The sequence below is a fragment of the Centropristis striata genome, chromosome 9 (assembly GCF_030273125.1).
Source record: "Centropristis striata isolate RG_2023a ecotype Rhode Island chromosome 9, C.striata_1.0, whole genome shotgun sequence".
NCBI lineage: Eukaryota > Metazoa > Chordata > Actinopteri > Perciformes > Serranidae > Centropristis > Centropristis striata.
The window spans coordinates 32,295,579-32,318,510 of record NC_081525.1 but is presented as its reverse complement, the minus strand read 5'-3'; the positions used below and the strand labels follow the sequence as shown (position 1 = coordinate 32,318,510).

Genomic DNA, 22,932 nt, shown 5'->3' with positions numbered 1-22,932 from the left:
ACAGGAATACACAAATGTAAAGTTAACATGATGCATTGATATGAATGGTGTTCAGAGACTTTGTTGTAAGTCACCTGAAGCTGTGGTTCCAAAAGCATCTTAGTCAAAACAATGGGAGAGAACTGAATCCAAATTTTTTTTTTTCCCTTTGCACAAATTTGTACATTATTCCTTCATCAGCGGGTTGTTTTGTATTTTTTTAGTTCAGGTTGTATATTAAAAGACATTTGAAGAACTCCCACACACTATCTCGCACTGCTGAAAAATAATTTAATATAACACTTATAACAGTTCTAAATATTAAGTTTAAGAGGTACTATTAACTTATTTTTGAAAATCTCTCACAAGTTCCCACTGAGGAGTGAAAACACATGTTAAGAAAATCTTGATTATGTAATATTTAAGGAGCGTTAGCTGTTTGTGTAAGTAACACTCCACCCACAAAACACAACTGTGACTGTAAAACTCTCAAATGTACAACTAAAGATGTATATGGTGATCTATAAATAGCAGTTTGCCCATGTTGTGGCCATGTCTGAGTGGTGAAAACTGCAGTTAAACAGTTTTAAATCTTGTTGGCAAAGCATGGACGGCACAGGGAGAGTTTCTGCAAATTCAGATGCTGCAAAACACTCATTTGAATTCAGTAAATTATGATGTCCAGATAAATGTAAAACTCCAGCAGCCCTTTAAAGATGTGGACATGATGAATGATGGGGTAGCTTATGTCTGTGTGTCCAAAACTGCAGGTGAAGCCATTCATGAGTTTACAACTCCTGTATGTGACTTGTGAACTGCTGTTTGATGGTGCCCTCTGCTGGTTATCTACAGAACTGCAATTAAGTGAGTTACAACATTGGTGAAGGTTAATAAAAGACAGTTTCAGTTGCAGGGTGACGGTTAGTTACCTAGTTTCTTCGGCACCCAGTCCACCCCGAATGTGAATTTCTTGATCTGCACAATCAGATACTCTGGGAAGGAGGCGAAACGGGAAGTTCTGCAGGGGAAAAAAGGGGGATTTAGAAGAGAGAAATTCAAATTTCATAAATATAAATGGTTTTAATTAGAAGATAGAAGGCAAAAAACAGGTGGCCTTTTGCTTACTTGACTCCCGCTGACTTGGCCTGCAGCGCTGAGCTCCAGAAGTCGGGGACGTTATCCGGCTCTGTGAAGGCCTGCAGGCAGGCAGTGAAGGGGATCCGCGCTCTAACCGGCTCAGGAGGAGGACGCATGTTCTCCTCAGCTTCCCTCCGCTTGGCCTCGTATGCCAGCAGCTCCTCTGGTAGAACGACAAGAAAGACAAACACTCTGCAAATAAGTGTCGCGATTTGTAAAACCCAAATACAATAAAATTTGAGTAAAATCAAGGGTGGCACAAGATGGATTTTAATATCAATCATTTCTTTAAGGTATTCCAAATGGCTGCATCATACAAGACCATAAGCAGTGACTTTTAGATGTCCTTCGTCACTCTCCAGTCTGGCACGTAAAGACCTTCGGTGCCCTTTCAGAGCAGGAGACGCTGATTCACCCAGCGGCTGGTGCCACCTGAGCCCAGCGCCATGCCAGCTGTATCGACCAGAAGCAGCTGTGGCTTCCTGCTGCACCACAACTTTATGTGTGTACGTGTGTGTGTACGCTTGTGTGTGTGTGTGTGCGTGTGTGTGTGTGTGTATAGGGGCTCCTTTACCTCGATTGGTGGCTGCCTCAATGGGAGCTGGCAGCTGCATGCAGTAGTCCACCCGCTGAGTGTAACGAACCCGACGTGTCTGGCAGCACTGAACTCTCTCCTCCACCAGGAAGCGGAAGGCGTCGCTGGGATTCTCGGAGCCTGCACTGTTCCTCTGCACAACAAACATACGGGGAGGATGTGAGGGGTTTGAACAACAACAAATCATGCAATGAGATTAGGCACACCCTAAGGCTAAATAATTAATCTGAATTCTATCAAAAACACAATATCTGAGTCTTAATTATTGTTAAAGGTCAAAGGTTAAAGAGTCAGAAAACCATTCTGAATCAAGTATGAAGAAAGATCTTTGTTTGGTACAGATATAATAAATAAATGAGTAAATAAATAAATAAAATTATAATTAAAATTATCATTTCCTGAAAATATCGTATATTATTTTGCAATTGCAATACCAGAAGTCAAATAATCACAAGTAGATATTTTCCAAGTCAGTCAGATGCAGGAAATGTTTCACTGTATATACTTTTTTGGGGGGAAAAAAACCCAATTTAAACAAAAAACATAAAAACACTGATAGGATTGTTTCATTGATTAATTTTTGTAATAGCCAACTGATATATTCAAAATTCAGCAATCAAACTGCCATGTGTCCCCTCTGTCCCTCACATTTTAATAGTATTATTTGATATGTTGTGCTAAAAAAAGCACCAAAAATCTCATGTAAACTTAATTAGTCTTGTATGCTCCAAAAGCTCTTACAAACTCTGAAACTCTGAAATGTGTTTGACTCTTATCAGTCCCAAGTCAATAACACAAGTATTGTTATTTAAATACTGTACGTTTGCTTGAAAATATACAAGTCACGCTCAGGTTCATACTTGTTACTTTTTGAACATTAAAGCATGTGAATACGTTCGAGTAGAAACTCAAAATACATTATTTTTCTCATACTGTCTTTCTGAGTATACCTGTGTTTACCCTCTGTCTGAGACACTCCAGCATCAAACAACACTATTTGAGCTGATCAGCTGCTTTGTGCCCATGCAAAGGACAGGGGAAAGACCATGGGTGTATAAAGAGAAAGACAGGAGTGAGAGGGACGCTAGCTCTGCCACATGCTACCGTGTAGAGCTCCACTGTGCAACTATCAACAACCTTTCTCCACATTTGCTGACTCCAGCTTTAAGAGCTGTGCTGAAGCTTCACATGTACCATGAACATGTAATGCCTCTGACAGGCTGAGGTTTTGAAATGAAACTCAATCTGTAAACTATTCTTTGCTGTGGTCTATTACAGTCTCATGGCATGACTTCAACCCAACTGCTGTTTGACCCACATCTCTTAATACAGTCATTCATAATGCAGTTGCAAGCCTTTAATTTAGGAAACGCCTCATCTAACCTCCATAACTGAGAGTGTTACATCTTTTCAGAATCACAGGAGCATTAATCATTATGACTGAGCGGCCCTGTATCTTCTCGCTGCTTATGCACAGCAGGGGTCGTGGAAGTTTACACTGTGTTTATTTGAAGGCTGTGATGAAGGATGGCATCGCGACTTAACACACCGGTTTGCACTGCAGCCTTTTCGCAGCCAAGCCCTCCTATTCTAAGAGGCTACAGAAATACACAAGTTATAATTTTACTTGGGTCAAGTATGCCGGCTGACATAGACAGAGGAAAATGTTGCTGATGGTGGTGGCTTTAGTCACGTTATCTATGTCTGGATAACTAAATCTGTGTCTAGTTTGCAGACAGCTGTAGAGGCGATCGAGTGGACTTAAGGAGGAGAGGACAGCAGCAGCACAAGAGCTGTGAGCTTTCAACACATAATGGGGCAAATATGGAGAAACTGAGACATATTCAGATCCCTTACGTAAGTAAAAGTACTAATACCACACAGTGAAATTACTCCACTATGAGTAAAAGTCCTGCTTTCAAACTTACTTAGTATAAAATACAAAAGTATCAGCATCAAAATGTACTTGAAATCTCAAAAGAAAAAGTACTCATTATGCAGAATGGTCCCACTCAGACTGTTTTATATATTACATATTATACAAATATATTATTGGATTATTATTGTTGAGGCATTTATGTAAGCAGCATTTTCATTTTCTTAAGGTAGGGCTCATTTTAACTATACTAAGGTTTAACAAAAAACAACAACAACACCTTATCACTTTAAATCTATCATGTTTTTTTATATTAAATCTTGACCTGAAAAGTCGGCTAAATGTAGTGGAGTAAAAAGTACAATATTTGACTCAAAATATAGTGGAGTAGAAGTATGAAGTAACTTAAAATGGAAATACTCATGTAAAGTACAAGTACCTTTAATTTGTACTAAAGTACAGTAGTTGAGTAAATGTACTTCTACCCCTTTCTGGCTGGTATGTTGCTGATTTTCACAACATGGGGTGGAGGAAGTGCCGGGGTCCGAGTCAGGGCCTGCATCATGGCTGAGGCAGAATAGGAAGCATTATCTGGCCTCCCTGTGTAACAGATAGCACTGAGCTATATATATCCAGGTCGAGAAAAGACACGTCAGAGCCCCCCATGTGTACGTACCAACCAAAGAGACAGTGTGCTGTGTTTAGTGGAAAACAGACCCTCCCCTGCCAACCAACTGCCTGTTCATGTGTGTCAGGGGTCAGATGTACCACAGCCATTTTGTAAAGATGTTGTGATTTCACAGAGGAGAAAATAAATAGGGCATGCAGTTTTGTGAGTGGCAGCATCCTTTACAGGAATTATCTACTAAAAGGATTCACATGTAACCAGATGCTCATATACACATTTATATATATTTTACTACAACGTTTGACATGTAAATCCAATTACAATGATGTTGATAGTATAACATGAGGCATAGTAAGTCTTGACTTTAGTATTTCCATTTAATGTAACTTTATACTTCTACTCCACTACATTTAGAGGCAAGTAATGTACTTTTTACTCCACTACATTTAGCCGACAGCTTTAGCAACTTTTCAGGTCAAGATTTAACATAGAAAATGTGATAAATGTAAATGTAAAGTAATTCGACTTTTTTTTTATTTATTTTTTTATCGAACCTCATAACAGTATATTAAGTTGTTAAAATGAGAAAAAATTAAAATGCTGCTTACATATATGCATCAGTAATAATAATCCAATAATATATTTGGTATATATCAAACAATCTAAGTGGGTTCATTCTGCATAACGAGTATTTTTACTTTTGGCACTTTAAGTACATTTTGATGCTGATACTTCTGTACTTTTAATTAAGTAAGTTTTGAATGCAGGACTTTTACTTGTAGCGGAGTAATTTCTAATTTCAATGTGGTATACTTTTACTTAAGTAAGGGATCTGAATACTTTTTTCCCCCAAGTCAAAAGACGTCAACAATACAAACTACGATTTGTTAAAATACTTTTTCATCGTCAAAATTGTGTGTCGAGGATGGGTCATGGATTGTTTTTTCTCCATGTAAACACAGCTCAGTGGCTGTAGTTTCAGCTCTTTGACTCATTCTGAATATTTATGACGAGCACATAGATTTAATTGCACTAACCTCCACTTGGTTGACCATGTGTAGGAGGAACTCGTGGGCATCTTGTTGTCTGTTGGAGGAAAACTCTGGGTGTCCCCTGCTGACCAGGGCCTTCAACATCCGGGGAGAAACGCCCTTCTGCTGGTGCTGGAACGACAACATTCGGGCGTCACACACACACTGACTGTGCATGAGCACTCACCTGTCTCAGAGACCAGACAGCAGACCAGCAGTGAAAATGACAGATGCACAGATTACAGCTCTTCCTGTGATTAAAGTTCTCTCGTGTATCTGATTCCTTCTGCAACAAACGTACGTGTGTGATCCGGTGTGACGCTAGAGTGGCGTTAAGGGTTAAAATTTCACAAAGGATTCGCAAGTTATCTCATTCTGTTTCAATTACATTTTACGTTACATGCAAACTTTTTTTGGAGTCAAGGTTGTAAATCTGCATAGTAACTAAGGTTATCAAGTTAATGTAATGGAGTAAAAAGCACAAGATTTGCCTCCAAAATGTAGCGCAGCATAGAAGCATATGATGGAAATAGGCCAACTCAAGCCACCAGAGGAGACTTGTAAGGCTTACTATCAATCAAACAAGTGGAATCAACCTTCTCATCCACTCTTGACCAGAAAGAAAATGTATTAACATCCCAAAGTCCCAAACTACTCTATAACTACTATTTTTTATTTATGCTACTTTAATCATACTGTATATACACACAGTCATAGAAAACATTATTAGACCACCCTTGTTTTCTTCAATTTATTGTTCATTTTAATGCATTGTAAAAATTAAAGGTACATATGTTTGGACAAATACAATAATAACAGAAATACCTCAAAATAGTTTAATTTAAGAGCTGATACATAGCCATTTTCCATGGTTTTCTTGCTAATTATTTTGGTTATTATCAAGAAAACCATGAAAAATGGCTAGATATCAGCTTTTACATTATATTTATCTAAACAAATGCACCTTGTGTTGTACCAGGCATTAAAATATGAAAAAAGTGAAATAAAAAAAAGTGGTCTAATAATTTTTTCCCCCATGACTGTATACTATACGCCAACTAAACACCTCTTGCATAAACACACGTCATAGTGTTCATAGTCGATTAATGAAAAATATATCTAACGTGGACACATCCCTACGTCACCCTGCTGCATTATGTAGCCAAACAAAAGCTATCCCATATAAACTTTAACAAGAGAGTAAAAGCCAATTTGATGAGAATGTGCAATAAGTAATATTTCCTGAGAAGAGACCATAACATGTCAACTCATGCCCGTTCCCAGCTGTCAATATGCATCCCAACCTGACCCTGCCACCACATGTGTAGGAAGTGCAGGCTCCCAGCTCTGCCCTATCAATTACTGTGGCCAGGAAGGCTTTAAAGAAGCCCGGGGCTTACAGACCAAGTACTCGGCCTCATTATCCTTTAATGGCTTTCCTCTCCTTCCTCTCAGGCAGCTGTGTACTGTGTGGTTGATTTAAATTAGTAAAAGCAAAACAAACAAAGAAATATCAAAATAAATAAACTGGGCTTGAGAGACAGCAGGAAGCACGAGAAAAACAGAACTGCTTATTTAGTCACAAATATTAGCTATGCGGGAAATTAAAAGCAAATAATTAGAGCTGCGTTCATAAACAATTTGAGTTGCACATTTGGGACCACAGCCAGCAGCTATTTACAGACTACAGCAAAAAGGTCAGAACGTAAGAAAATTTGACAATGTAACTAAAACTTCTTTCTTTTGCGTTGATCAGCTGCCACAATTAGAACAAAACAAACTCAGGTGTATTAATAACACACTGAATTATGGAAAGTTGTTTCATGTTTAAATGGAGAAAAACATCAAACTGACAAGCTGAAGCGTTGTCAAGACAACCCTCACAGTCGGGACATTAAATGAAAACGACTCACTTTGCTACCACTCAGTATTAACATGCTTCTGTCGGTTATTATGGAGCCACTTTGGGAGCTGGACATACCCAGTTTAATACCTTGTATTCTTCTTTCATCACCTGTTCAATGAGCTCAGATTTCATGGGTGGTTTGGAGTACTGGCCTGAGAGCAGTCCATGTCCCAGTTTAGCCCTGTGGACAAAAACAAAAGGTGTCAAAATTGCAACATATAGTGAGTCTTTTAGTTTAGTCAAAACTATCTTCAGTACAAACTCAGCTCTTTTAGGAATATATTCCTTTTATATTCTGTGTCTTTTCCTAAATCGATCTAATTATAATTCATCATACCACACGTTAACTGTGGAGGGCAGTCATGGCCTAATCCATTTCAGTTTTATCACTCTTCAAAAGATGATATTTGAAAGGTGCTAAGTGATGCACTTTACATGTGTTAATGGCTTTCTGTTGCCAAAGTGTGAACAGATTGTAACATAAATGAAAAACTGAGACCTTCACCTTTCCTGGTTGCCTATAACAGCCAGTGGACTGATTTCTACATATAGTACTGAACGTTTCTTTTGCAATTTTCTTTAAACTTTATCTAACCAGAAAAGCCCCACTGAGATTTATTTTTATCCGCCTTTTAAAGAGTTTCCTGGCCAAACTTAGCATTAAAAATATATCTAAAAAAAACAAACTATTTCAGACTTATCTAAGAGTAAATCAGGTGCAATAAAACAATTATTGTTTCCAAATATTCATTAGAACATTGTGGGATTATTTTCACAATTATAACAAAAAATACAAATAATACATTTTTACATCAGAGCAGTATTGCATAATTCTGGCTTTTCTCCCTTTCAAATGTATCTGGAAATAATATTATGACTGTCTTTCTGTACTTTCTTGTTTATGCACAGTTGCGTAATCTGTATTAAGTGAAGGGCGGCGGGGTAATATAATAATTTAATTAGAATAATCCTACCTGTCCATGAAGATTTATTTAAAGCTCTGCCTTCGGTGCTTTTAGGAGAGGAGTCATATTTAATCTAACACATAAGGAGACACAGATTTCCTTTCTGAATTCTGATTTGTGCTGACGGGATGAACAGTGAGGGGTATAAACATGTTTATCTGGCAAAATGCCTCTGAACATGAAACGTTTGTTGCTTCACAGATCTGACATCTATATCGCCTGCCTGGCTAAGACTCTGCTTACCTTTCATCATGAACACAGCACCTGACTGAAATGTTGCAACACACTGGTTTACACGACAAATATTTACCAGAACATGTAGAAGAATAAACAGGACAATATATGTATTATTTTATCGCTTAATGAAGATTCACAGAGGAGACATGGCCGCCTTGTGAAACTGCTGAGTCATTATGCAGTTATTTTTAGCATAGCATTTAATAATTTGATAATAAGTTAATGACAACAAAACCGCATCCTTTTTTTCAACCACAGAGAGCAGCAGCAGGAAAACATCTTCACTTGTTCTGTGAACTGCATTATGTAACACTGGAGTCACTTACATTTGTGTGGCGAAGTCCTGGCTAGGGTCAAGGGGTGAATAGTCAAATATCCTCTGAAGATTACCCACATACCTAAAGATCAAAATACATGTCACACGCTCACCTCAGATGGAGCACATAGGACGACACAAGAGACACACAAGACACACAAGACACAAGACCAGTAGAAAATATACAAAGTGCTGAGAAGACACTAACACCTTCTGCTGGTGCCACAGAAATTGTTTTAATACCCTAAAATAAGTATTATTCTGCATTTACCGCTATAACCAGAGCTATACAATCAACAAACAAAAAGATACATTACCATCAAGGGAAGGAGTTGACAGAATAAGTAAAAAGTAGCACCTTTAGTGCGTATTAGGGAGGGGCGTTTGGAAGAAACCTGCCAACTCGATTATCTATAACGTTAATGATCAATTAATTGTTTAATCGCTGCATGCATACATGCCCAAAATTAAAGATATTCATACAGTACTATGCAAAAGCCTGTTTTGATAACAGCCAGTAAAACTAACTCAACTGAGATTAAACTGTAAAGATAACGTGAAGGAGTTCAGTGTTTTATGTTTTAGTCCCTGAAGAGGTATAAGGTTAGTTTTTACAGTAATCTTGCATATTTAAATGTGTTTTGTGTTTAAAAATAAGTTTTGGATAAAATTAAACTCAGTAATTCATGCTAGCAAGGTTTGATACAGTAAGCTAGTTTCTCTCAAATTAATACTCTTGTATTTCTGTGTGTTTTATAATTGTTATTGCAACTGTAGCTATATCCCACTTAATTCTCAGCTCATCGGTTTATTGACGTACGGCCGCAGAACTGAACGCTCGTCCGTTTCAGTTCAGTGATACTGATGCACAGTCATAGATATAATAAAAAAATACACAGATCAATTAAAAATCAACGTGATCAACCAAATTCTTAACGTCCATTAATCGATGAATCGAGGGATTCCCATCCCTAGTGTGTATAATGTGTCAGTGTATCGGCCATTTGGCCAATTGAACCTCTAATTAGGCGTCATGTTGCTTATTAAACTGTTGGTTGCAAGATCTCGTCAGCTACTGACAAATGTTGTTACACCTGACAAACAACCTAATATATGCAGCAATATTTTATTTTAGCAGCTTTGGTAACTGTTATTAACGCAACTTCAAGGAGTTTTAACTGGTTTAATGCAGGCTTGAAGAGCTTACATGCTTACATTTTCCATTTTCTTTGGTGGTTAATTGCTTTAGATGTGAAAGAACCGGTCTTGAATTGGCCCCTTTTCCTCCTGAACACGCATGTAATATGTTTATGTTATTGCATCGCAAGATATGGTTTTACATCAATATATGAATTTATGGTGGCAGCAGAAACAAAGTTTACTTTGGTTTACTTTTAATATAATACATAAATGAATTTAAGCTCCTTCTAGTTGCTCAGTCAGGGGTCGGTAACCTTTATTAACTGAAGAGCGATTGTTGGCCAAAAAAAGAGAAAAATACAAGTATATAAAATATAAGTAATGGAGCCGCGAACCTTATCTTATCTCTCAGGAGATTTTGAATCAAAGGGAAACTCAAAACTAGAGTTGATGTTGGCAAAATGTAGAGGTTATGATGCCGAGCCGTAGACTTTCTTAATCCATGGTGCACATTTTAGTTGACTAAAAATAACAAAAATGTAATGCCGTACATAAGCAACACATTTTTATAATTAAGAAAACAAGGTGTTGGGCCTACACCAACAATCAATTAAAATTAAAATGTAAAGAAATGGAAAAGAAATTTCATTTGGTAAATTCTTTTTGTCGCAGCCACAGGGAGCCACTGCAGATGGCCTGAAGAGCCTCGTGTGGCTCCAGAGCTGCAGATCGCCTGCTCTAAGTAATTGTCTCCTCTATTTAAAGTATATTTTGTCTACCTCCTACTGTTACAAAGACCCAGTATGCAGTAGTGTACGATCGAGAAGTGAAAATCAATCAGAAAAATGAAGTTCTGTTCGCCTTTCATAATGAGATTCTGTCGACACCCAAAGTGAGTAAGACTCACTGAACATGGTCTTTTCATACTTTGATATAAGTGTTATGTGAAAAATAAATAAATAAAAGCTTACACCCAGAATAATATAGATGATAACATATTCTATTGTGGTTTCCTTTAAGCGTACTCACATCCTCTGGAAGTCTGGGATGCTGAAGAGCACCTGCATCACTGTGCTGAGGTAGCAGCTGTTGCCCAGGTTTTTGATGCCTGTGTAACCAGAACCGAACACGGCTTTCAGCTTCATGCCCGACTCCTGGATCACCTCCCATTCGCTGACCCGCGGCCGGGCGTTATTGTCTGTGTTGTGGCCATTTTCTGTCTGTGGGGAGAGAGAGGGGAAACCTTCACTGTGGAGGCACTTTATTGTGTGTTCTGTTTGCTTTTAATTGTTCACAGCAACGACAGCTTACTCTTTTCTGCATCTGTAGCATGTCTATTCCAAAGTGTGACAGGTGATCTGACATGTGGGGGTCCAACACAGCTTCCTCCTCCTCAAACGAGTAGACATCTTAAACCAAAGGAACACTTGATTTATATCTCACTTTTTAGGAAAAGCTTCACATGTTAGTTTTGGAATTACAAATTTCTGGTCAGTAAATGCCATTCTTGGTGTAAAAACTCTGATCTGGATTCATGCAACAGTTTAGATGATCACGTCACGTGTCTCAGACCTGCTCCGTCGGGGGTGATGGTGTCCAGTTTGACAGCCAGGGGGTATTTGGTCTCTTTGTAGTGGTCCAGAGCGTGACCGTTGCCTCCACTCCCATCAAAGAACCACTTTCCACAGAACACAGCTCCATCTGTCAGGTTCAGCCACAGGTTTTCTCTCATCTCGCACTTCTGACACTTCCAGCCACTGAGAGCAAAGAAACACAAACACTTATTACTAGTTTGTTTCAATCCTGCAGTAAAACAAAGACTCACTGGATGACTAGGTTTTGTTCCTAAGCAGCTGACCTGATATACATTTTGACTTTTAGCGGACCAGATAAACAAAGTAATTCACTCATGTGAATGTCTCGACAAATAAATCCATCGCAGTCTACCCAGAAATGAAAGGTCTGCGGTTAAAAAGATACATCTCCATGTGTCCTGGTTCCTTTCCTACCTAGGCGGGATCCTGACCCCATTATCCAGCTGTCTGAGGCTCCTGGCATGTCTGGAGACCTGGATCTCCTCCTCCCAGGATTCAGGCTCCTGTTTCTTGTAAGCTGATGGTGCGTTGAGTACTGCGTCACAGGCGATGGTGACCTGAACGTCACAGGAAACAGCACAGACACAGTGAACTTCTGGCACTGGGGAGTGAGATTCAGGTCAAATATATCATCCTTATTTTATTTTTTTATGCATTTGTGAGATATAAACTTTTATTTTTATGACTGCAGAAACATTTCACTTCTATATGACTCAAGGCATCAGTAACAGTAAATAAAGAGAACAATAGTGACATGTGAGATCTATGCAAGATATTGTGGCGCTTTGCCACATCAAGCGATTGATCCAGCACAGGGAGAAAGGTGAAGTGCAGAAGCAAAAGACTGCAAAACAACAAAAAACTAAACTCAACAGGGTATTTGTGCATTTGTCACAATAAATAAAACGTGCATAAAAAAAACAACTTCAAATCCAACACCAGGCCTCATGTGCTCAATTCTGCTCTAAAAACAAAACGGAAACAGAAGTAAAACGTTTCCTCTGAACTCCATGCAAGCAATGAAACACAAAGCCAAAGTAAATACACAGAATGAGCCTCCAGTGGTTCCCCAGAATATGTTTGTGGCAAAGAGCAGCCTGTGAAACAGCCTGTAGCCTAGAATCTTCCACCAAAACCTGTCCAAATGACAGCTTTTGGGTTAGCTTACAGTTATTAGAAATAACGTGAGCCACAGAATATATTATACTCTAGAGTGCAGAGTCAAAAATGTGTGACCATGAAACTCTCACTTAAACAGGTCCATGGATTCAGGCTTTGCTCCTCAAGAGAACTAGTGTCTGTTCAGAGACAGGGGAACCACTGAGAGCACCCTCCCCGTCCACATGCATGGAAACACACACGAGGCCGTGCTGCACAGACTCACTGACCAGTGCGGGCAACTCCTCAATATTTGGTAAGGGGATCTCGAAGTGGTCTGGAAAAATGACGAGCTTGGCCTCGTCTTCATATTCATAGTCCTCTCCGTTAAAATCACGGTTTAGCTCTAAATCTACAGGGGAGGAAGTAAAACAATGACATTACTTTATTGTTTTTTATCTTTTAACGTGTGTTCTTTATGATCTTGTTTGCTCCTTTAGTTAATACCATATAAGTCTCAGGATGCAGTGAACGAACGACAGCATCTCTTTTTCTTTATATTACAGCAGTGACAGGATGACTTCATACGACGCTGGTGACTCTGTTGCTCAGACACAATTCATGCTCAGCTATATTTAGCCATTTATCACACACTCTTATTACCAGCGATATATAGAGTTACTGAGGAAAACTGTCTCTGACATTTGTCTGCAGCTATGACAGCCTCATTGTGCCATATTGATTATATAATGAGACTAAATAGTTAAAATTAGGGCCGCAACTAATGATTTTTGACTGTATTCTGCTTGGTATTTTCTTGACTAATCATACGTCCAATGAAAATGTCTATGACAAAGCATAAAAACATTCAGTTTGGCTGGCAATGTAACATATTGTTTGCATAATGTATAGTAATGCATAACAATGTTAAATACTACTGAAAAAAGTTTGATGTTTCAGAAAGTAACTAATTAGTGCAAAATCCACATAAAAAGGTCTATTTTCATTCCAGCTCAAAAATAGATATTTCTCAGCTTCCATGTTGATAAGAAACTGCATTTCATAAAAACAGGTAATTGATTAATCAGCTATTCATGATGAATAATATAAAACTTTGTGAAGGGACTTCTTTTCTCTTAAATCACACTCCAAACAGAGTTGTCTGTTCTCCAGCCTAAAGTCGTGTAATGACTCACGAGGAACAGGATCGTAAGTTCTCCCCGACATTAATATTGTCAGGGATAATTTATATGTCTGACGTCAGCAGCTAGATTAGATCACTGCACTGGTATGGAGATGATGTCGGCTACATACATGTCCGCTGTCACATCAAAGATCCAAAATGGAGAAGAGAGAGAGTCATCCCTTTAAAGAGAGTCTGACAAGTTTCTATCAGAGAGAGTCAGATGCTGGCTGGAGGGTTGACCTAATCTACATCGAAAGGCACTGGGTAGTAGGGTTGTCAAAAGTATCGATACTCAAAAAAGTATCGATACTAAAACGTTGTATCCGGATACAATACTCATTTTCAAAAGTATCGAGTATCTGAAGCTTGTTATCATAGTTGCAGTTTCTTTTTGCACAACTGTTTTTTATTATACATATTTAACCTGTGGTGCTGTTAATTTTTACATGTCGCATTTTTCTTGTTAATAAAAATATTTCGGTAACGCTTTATATTAAGGTCCTTGTAATAACCATTAATTAACAAGTAATAAGGCCCTTGTAAGTCCTTACAAGATGCTTATTAACATTATTGTGTGTTTATAAGCTTACATAAGTGTTAATAATGGCATTACAAACACCCATATCCCACCCATTATGTCTTTGCCATGCCTTTATTAATCTTATTTTGTTTGCTTATTGATATTAAAATATACTTTATTGCTCATCTATTATAAGTTAACTATAAGTTATCTATGCTTTTTGCAACTACCGGATCTAAAGTGAGAACAATGCCTTATTACTTGTTAATTAATGGTTATTAAGGACCTTATCATATAGCGTTACCAATATTTCTGTTAAATTTTGGGGTCTTTGTTTTTATCCTTGTAGTATCGAAAATGGTATCGAGTATCGAATATTTTCCTGAGTATCGGTATCGAGATGAAAATTTGAGTATTGTGACAACCCTACTGGGTAGTAAAGTCCATTAATCTCTGGAGGATGATAAATCAGAAACGTCAATTACATTGAGGGTGAGTGGAAGGAATTCCACCCCCGCCATGCCAGCAGTGAGGGAGGGAGGGGGGTTAGAGACACCTGGTCCTCTCCGAGCAGCGTCATAGCTGCAGTGGAAGTGTGTCAGGGAGGTTGACAGGTGGTGGCAGCTGAGAGGCCGCGACGACCGACCACCCCCACCCGACACCCAGGAGGAGGAGTAGACCAGGCTTTGATTTAGAACAGTTACCAACCACATATACAAATAAATGGGCTATATTTGGAGAACAGGGGGAGGAGGAGGAGGAGGAGGAGAGGTCTCATCATGGGAAATATCTGACGCTTCGGGTAAAGGCCGGCTGCAGGGGCAGCTGCAGGGTCACCACAGTGTAACAAACAATAACAGCAGCTTGTAATAGAGGGAGTCCTCTGAGCGGAGAGAGGCCTTTCACATAATACAACTCACAGTTACTTTAATATCAAACAGCAGGTTTAGCATTATTTATAAACTCATCTTTCAAGAATTAAGAGTGGGATTCTAATAGTGGTACGGTCTGGTTAATTTTGTTAGTTTGATTTTACCTCAGCCTATTCTTAATTATTGTTTTATTACTTTTTTTTGTATTTTTTGGGGTTTTTTTTTACTGTGTAATTGCTTATATCTTTAAGTATTAGTCAATCCTCACCTATTTTATAATTTGATTTTTTTTTCTCCATTGTGTGTTGTTGGTTTTTTATGATGCGGTTTTGCGTTGTTGAAAATTTGAAAATCAATCAGCTATGGGTAATAAAGAAAACAATGGATTCTCGATTTTTTTTGGCTTGTGCCCACTTTGGTTTAATTTCAATAACTTTTAAAGAGGCCTTGAGAGTTAAAACTACACAATATTTCAGAAAGCAACGATTAGATTAAAGTTTAAAGAATAAGTACAGCAATGTCACAGTTAAAGACGAACAAAAATGGTTTCAAAGTTTATAAATCATCTTCAGGAAAAGGATTTTACCTCATATGATGGACTAGTCCAGGGAAGGACAATCATAGCGTCAGTAATTGAGCATTCAAACAGTATATATTTAGGTAGTGTAAATGCATCTATTGTAATGTACATTAAAATAATTTTAAATAGTTATTGGTCACCATTTATGCGATGAGTCTGATATTTGTTCATTTATATCTATGTATCTATATATATGTTTTTATATTACTATATTTATTCATATATTATTATAATACTAGATATTTGTAATTATGCACAGATAAGGTTTCTTTATTTATAATTTGTGTAGCAGAGATTCTTTTTTTCTACTTTTGGACCATTCAAATTTGGACTAAAACTATAAAAAGTATTAGAAACAAGTTCAACATAATAATGTGTTCATAATAATTGATGCATCCATGTTAATAATCTAATAATGTCATATACAATAATATATAAGTCACAGGGGGCATTTTTCTGCATGACTATACTTTAACTGATAAACCTGATACTTTGAGAGGCTCTATGACTTTAACTTACCTAGAAACACTTTTCCATTTCTTCGTCTGGGGATGGCGCCTCCTGCCGCTCCTGTGGCTTTCTGTGGGAAACAGGAAGGAAGAGATTGAGTCGGATCAAAGAGCCATCGTCACAATAAAAGCATGTTTCAACACCTTTGATGATTCTCTTTTGTAAAATGCTGGAAAAGCTGTTATGCTCTGCTGTGACAGAAAGCCCAGATGGTTGTCATTTTGTTAGAAATAGATGCTGGATGTTCTAGTTGCCAGGTCGGGTTACAGAGCAAGGGGAAAACCCCCTCCATGGCATCGTCAAAATTGAAGAATGATAAATGAAACTGCTTCAGTTGCAGAGTTTGATTTGTAGGCTTGGACGGATACCATTTACATTACACCCAGAGTCATGTGTTTGGACCCGTCTCTGCCTGTACAACATGCCGCCTTTCTCTATTTTCTCCTCTACATACGGTCCTGAGAGGTAAAAAATTAATAGAAAACAATCAATCTTCAACAGACTGATTAACATTTTCAGTCTGCCAACAACATTTTGAGCCCTGGTACATGGATGAATCAACAGAAAACACTTTGTGAATCAGTGAATCTGCCAAATGACTGGCTGGCAGCAAAAACAAACCCAGTGCCACCGACTGGTTTCCTATTAATCCCATCAGATTCTGGTGACTGCTTCCTGTTCACTCTGCAGGGTGGAGGAGGACACGGCGGCAGACAGACAGAAAGACAGAGAATGCTGACACACTGGAGACCAAGTGGGCTCATGGGAAAAAAACAGCAGACACAGGAGCCTGCAGAATGTGAGCAGCTGTTTGAGGCCAGATCCAGGCATGGAAATAGCAGCTCTTTACAAAGCAGAGCTTATCTGAGGGCAATTAGAGCCAGAGAGAAAACACAGCAGCAGCTAAGGCCTTTGTTGTTCACCATCAACTTTTAAAGGAGAGAGTAGTTTGGGTTTTACGTGTGACTTTATATCCACAAAGAAACAGAAAAAGTGCTTTTTGAGTGATCTTTTATACACACGGGGATGGACAAAATAACAGAAAAGTCTTACAATATAATGAATCCAATGCAACAGAACCACAAACTTCAAAGTTACCAAAAACTTGGCTCAGTCTTAAAAAACATGTAACCATTTTTGAAAATATTAGTTGCAGGGTTTTGGGTTTGGATTGCATTATATTGCAAGATGTTCCTGTTTGCCCCATGTACAAATACAAACAGATTCTGCTCTTTTAAATGTTTTGATGTGTATTCAGTTTAATGCTTATTTTATTTGCATACAGACTACATAACATCCAGATAAGGCTTTACAACGGAGCTCCACTCAACTTAAAGAGAAAAACAAACAATAACATAAAAGAAAAGGAAATAAAAAAGAAAACTAAGCTTGCATGATTTAGAAAAAAATACAAGAAAAATCTATATAGCAGTGACACTTTATTTCATGGTTGATTAATTTCAAAATATTAATTTCTTTCTATGGAGGTTTCTTGGAAAGCAATATGTTAATTGATACCAATTGTAGGGAAAATAAGAAATAGCTTAACAAAAAAGCTCAATAATTATTCTTTTTTATCATTATTGAAACTGTATTCTATACACATGCATGCATGCTCTCCTTTAAACACATTTCAAAGCTCTGACCTGCTGTGCCCTGACTCTCTAGGTTTTCCCTTGACATTGATTTTTAATTTATTCATTAATTGGAAAAGTACCAAATGAAAACTGTCATAATTAGTCCCAAATTAGCAGGCTATTTATGGGAAACATCACAGGATATTGTAAGGAAACATAAATAAAAGTGTTCCCAGTGAAGCTACAAACAGAACAGTGTGAAAGGTTACAGATGATGTGAGGAGCACAGACAGATACACAGAGCTGAAAACATATCAGGTGTTGGTCACAAACACTCGAACACTCGGACTCAAGTCTGAAGGTCGGTGAGTTCCAACGAAAAGGTTCATATTTTCATCTTTCTTTAATTAAATGTCGATGACTAAGCCTTCCAGCTCAAACTATATGCAGGGCAGATAATGTAATTTAATCACCAGTGTTTAAAATAACGGCATCATAATATGAGCTATCCAGGTCACTCAGTGTACCTTTTTATCTGAAGCACCTGTCAGTGCTGCAAACAGGCAGCTATAAGGAGAATTTAAGTGTTTATCTTTCATTATATCAAAATGTATCATATTATACCACATTATGTTAATGTTATATTGACTCTTGGACTATATTCTATTTTATTAAAACACATGAATTGAATCAAGTCACAAATTAACCTGCTTTACATAAACCTTTTTACTGCTGCTATTAATCACAACACTGTCACTTTACCATGTCATTCTTTCTCCATATACTATTGTATAGTTTCTAGTTTTATTCTCTTCTTATTTTAGTTTATGTAACTCTTATTATTTATTTCTGTTGTTTCTTGTGTACTGTTGCAACAACTGAATATCCCCTCTGTGATTAATAAAGGCGCATCTTAAATAAAATCAGTTTTTACATAATAAAATAGATCATTTTTTATAGAATGTGTTGCATACGCATTATATAAAAATGATCTATTTTAAATCAAGCAAGTTTTTATCTACCCTCTAAATGTTTTAAATTACATTTAAATCTATGGTACGTTCATATCAAAATCACTACTCATATACAAAAATTAAGCGACTTAAACACATAATTTAAGATCCACCTGAAGCTGGCAAAAACCTGCATCATCCCTGAAACAAAGTTTTACATTTCAGTTTGTCTGGCTGTGGCTCAGTTGGTAGAGTGGTCGCCCACTGATTGAACGGTTGGTGGTTTGATCCCTGACATGTCAAAGTATCCTTGGGCAAGATGCTGAACCCCAAATGGCTCCTGATGCTGTGTTTATTGGTGTGTGAATGAATTCCCAATGGTGGCGAGTGGCACCATTGAGGATAGTCTCTGCCACCAGTATGAATGTGTGTGAATGGGTGAATGAGCGCAGTCTGTAGTGTAAAGCGCTGAGTGGTTGCAAAGCGATTAGAAAAGCGCTATATAAGTGTGGGTCCATTTATTTGACTTTTCTGTTCTGTTCTTGATTAATATCTATCATGTTAAAGTCTCTCTCAGTGCCTATTGTGTATGATTGTTGTATTATGAGAAGTCTTTTAATATATGAAAGCACTATGTTAATAAATACAATACTTCTCCTTTATACTACTGCTGCTATTAAAACTCAGTATGCAGTAAAAATGCAGGGCAGGTGTAAACGTACCTCTTTGACATGCCGTTTGAGGTGCATGTAAACGCTCTGTCCTGTTTTGCGATAATGTCTCTCCACATGTTCCCGTCCAAAGCCGAGGAATGTGTTCATACACACGTACAGGCCGCCCTCCGACTCCTGCAGACCAAAACAAACAGTAACAATGAACAGCAGCACAAGGGGAAAAAACATCACCACAACAGCACATTTAACCAAAAGAAAATATATTCTATTGTAGATCTAAAATATGTTTCCCATATCTTTATGCTGCCTTATTTCACAGTAGCTGGGAGACTGTTTTTATACTATATTACTACTATTACAGTGTACCTTTTAGCTCATACTATACTGCAACATATCAGAGTATGTTAATATTTCATGCAGTCTTACCAACTCATTTACTACATTATATTTCTTTCTGTTATATTTATACAAAGAACACTACGTATCATCACTTAATCACAGTATATTTTATTATTAATACAAATAATAATTATACATTTTAATCCTTATTTACACTGTTTATGAATATACAAGCACTGCTATTAATCAGACGAGTATTTGTATCTTATTTTTACTTCTCTATCTGTAGCATTCTCATTTCTGTCTTTGTGCTGGGTGGAACACCTCAATTTCCCCTCTGAGTAACAACAAAGCCTTATCTCATCTCATCTTATCTTTAAGCTAAATTTTCATTGTGATCCACTGTTATCTGACCACCACATTACCTGGCACTAGTTAGAAAAATTAAATAAAGAAACTCGATATGCACAGCGGAAATACGAGTGAGAGCGATGAGTCAATGAATCTGCAAGCCCATTTTCAAAAAGCCTCTCTTGCATTTTGTCAAACAGCCAAAAATCTGTTCCAACACTCTTGCAGAGAAAAAAAAATCTCACTTTAATCGAGAAAATGTCTGCCGCTGAAAAGCCTGTTATTTACTGTAAATCCACAGATTCACAGTCACCTTACAGGCGTTATTTCAGCCGAAGAACATCTCAAAAATATGAGATTAGTCTTTGATATTTTCTTTCAACAAGTCATTTGATACAGCAGTTCTGCTGCTGTTGTTGTTTCGACGAAAGAACATGTGCATCCTGTTACTTACAGCAGCATAAAAATGAAGTTCATTGACAAAGTAGCACCTCTTTTGCTTTGCTTTAAACTTGCAGGTTTAAAAACAAAATAAAATTAATCCTCATTAAAGTGCTGGTGAGTGCCACACATGTTACATCTTTGGTTGACTTACTGTATCTGAACCATGTTAAAGGATACAAAGTTTATGATAATTTTGTCTGCATGTTTGCACATTTAAACTGTATAAAATACAGGGTGAACACAGTAGGACCTCTTAGGGGGTTTTTAAATTCTGCACTTTCACGCTTGGACTTTCAGACACAAAATACACAAAGATTACACCTTCAGAACTAACCTAGATCTGCAATCAATGTGGGCCTAATAACCCCCTGTGATAAACCTTTAAGTGGCCCAGAGTGACATATGAGCTTCAACAGTGCGAGGATAAAAATAAGCCAGTCCTCAGGCCAACATGATGAACTCCAGACAGCTGAGTCACCTTTAAAAACGGTTTCAGTCGAGAAAGTAGGTTTTTTTAAATATATTTAGAACATTTAAACAGCCAAAACTTTAGCTTTTCTATCCGTCACAAGTCTTTACAAGCACAGGAAGGACTGAACTCGTTGTTAAAACTGTAAAATTTCAACAACATTTCAAAATGTTAAAAATGTATACAAATAAAAATAAATATTGATACTTTGACACCCTATCAGTAATGTCAAAACCACAGAAGAAAAAGAAAATCACTAAAGAAATGAAAACATGCATGCATATCTGGGTCATGAGATTTTCTATGAACTCTCTAGTAACACGTCCTATACCCCTAGACTCAAGGCCCCTATACACTCACTTAAACAAATTTACTTTAAGTCAATTTATGAGTATCACAATAATAACAAGGATAGCACCATTTTATTATTAGTTGTTGTGAACTCACTATTGAGCACAGATGTGAATCTTAACTGTGCATTACACCATAAATTGAATATTATTGGCTTGCAAAGGCTAAAAAACACAATTTTTTTTTTGAAAGTTACCACAATAAATGTACTTCAGTTAGCATATCATAATAAAAATAATTATAATAAAAATACAAGCTTGCTGCTAAGCCTCACTGGCACATTTCAAGTCAATTTTAGACTGATTTTACATATTTAAAGACAGCATAAATTGAATATATAAGCTATCAAAGGCTAAAAAAACACACAATAAATGTACTAATGTTAGATATAATAATAAAAAGTATTATTTAAAAAAATACAAACTTGCAGCTAAGCCCCACTTGCACATTTCAAGTCATTTTAGAATGATTTTAAATAAAAACAAACACCATAAATTGATTGTTATACCCTTTCTAAGGCTAACCAACAAAACTAAAAATGTAAAAATATCACAATACATTCAGTTTTTTGATCATATAATGATGGAAACATGCAGCTGAGCACCACTGATACACTTCAAATCAATCTTAAGACGCATTATAGATTAGAGAAACGCCATAAACAGGGCTGCTAAGGCTTTCTGTAATTAATTCAAACATGGGGGCAGGTGTGTCAGCGTGTCTTTAGTGTGGCCTGAGCTGCACCGTCTACCTCTCCCTGCACAAAGGGAAAGCCCTCCACCCTCTCTCCTGAGATGTAAACAACATTTAATTATTTATTTCCCCCTCAGGTTCATGGGGAAGGTGGCCATGGAGACACATATACATTACGGCAGATTCACGTGTGTCGTTAAGCCGAGCCAAGGCACACCGTCAGCCCGCCTGCGACCAGCCTCCACCCTCCCTCCCTCCTCCCCACACAGCCAGCTCATGTCTCGGTGTGTGTGTGTTGGACACTTACGGGAGAGTCGAAGGAAAAGATGCACTCGCTCTTGAAAACCCTGTCTCCTGTCCGGGGCACTCTGATGGTGGGCATGTATGGGACCAGCAGCTCTCCGAGGTCTGTAGCCATCTTCGCATTCCTGCTTGTCGCACCACAGTGCTGCGGAGCCTCCGGAGCAGCGCTGTCAGAGCAGAGGATGCTATTTTTAAAGCACTCCGTCTCTACATTCCTCCAGCCAGGGGGATGTGACGCTGAAAAACATAAAAATAAAATGACACAGAGAGGGGTGGAGGCTGGCTGCTACACGGGGCGGCAAAGCTAAAGCTAATGATGCTTTTTTTTGCCTGTGTTTTTTTTCTTGCAGAAAGCTTTGACCTGCGCAGAAATTACATGGCTTGTGTTGACTGTGGTGACGCTTTATGCACGGGGATGTTTTGCCGAGAAGGGCCCCTCCCACCTCCGAGGATGATTCATAAAGCCACCCACACTTACTACAGCACGGTTCCCCCTCCAAGCTCCTCTTGCAAGATGTACTTCTGGGGTTTAAAAGGAGTAACATTTCAGTTGAAAAAGAATATCGTCACCCTGTTAAAATAATCGCCTAACTCATTTTTTCAAGTT

The 22,932-nt window shown here is 37.9% G+C and overlaps 1 protein-coding gene across 3 annotated transcripts in view; it reads right to left on the bottom strand.

The window, feature by feature from the left end:
• The window catches only part of usp13 (ubiquitin specific peptidase 13), a 43,342-nt gene extending 20,627 nt beyond the window's left edge, over positions 1-22,715 (bottom strand). Inside the window, exons 1-14 of one of the 3 annotated variants that reach the window (XM_059340552.1) lie at positions 22,330-22,715; positions 19,424-19,549; positions 16,181-16,241; positions 12,794-12,915; positions 11,820-11,962; positions 11,383-11,567; positions 11,122-11,219; positions 10,840-11,030; positions 8,681-8,752; positions 7,240-7,333; positions 5,253-5,378; positions 1,691-1,844; positions 1,105-1,279; positions 909-997 (exon numbers count right to left, since the gene is read on the bottom strand). In XM_059340552.1, coding sequence (XP_059196535.1) covers positions 909-997; positions 1,105-1,279; positions 1,691-1,844; positions 5,253-5,378; positions 7,240-7,333; positions 8,681-8,752; positions 10,840-11,030; positions 11,122-11,219; positions 11,383-11,567; positions 11,820-11,962; positions 12,794-12,915; positions 16,181-16,241; positions 19,424-19,549; positions 22,330-22,440 — 1,747 coding nt within the window. In that variant the 5' untranslated portion in view covers positions 22,441-22,715. Of the gene's footprint in view, positions 1-908; positions 998-1,104; positions 1,280-1,690; positions 1,845-5,252; positions 5,379-7,227; positions 7,334-8,680; positions 8,753-10,839; positions 11,031-11,121; positions 11,220-11,382; positions 11,568-11,819; positions 11,963-12,793; positions 12,916-16,180; positions 16,242-19,423; positions 19,550-22,329 lie in introns of all 3 variants that reach the window. The other 2 variants (XM_059340553.1, XM_059340551.1) reach the window with 2 other exon arrangements.
• Between the last annotated feature and the right edge of the window lie 217 nt (positions 22,716-22,932).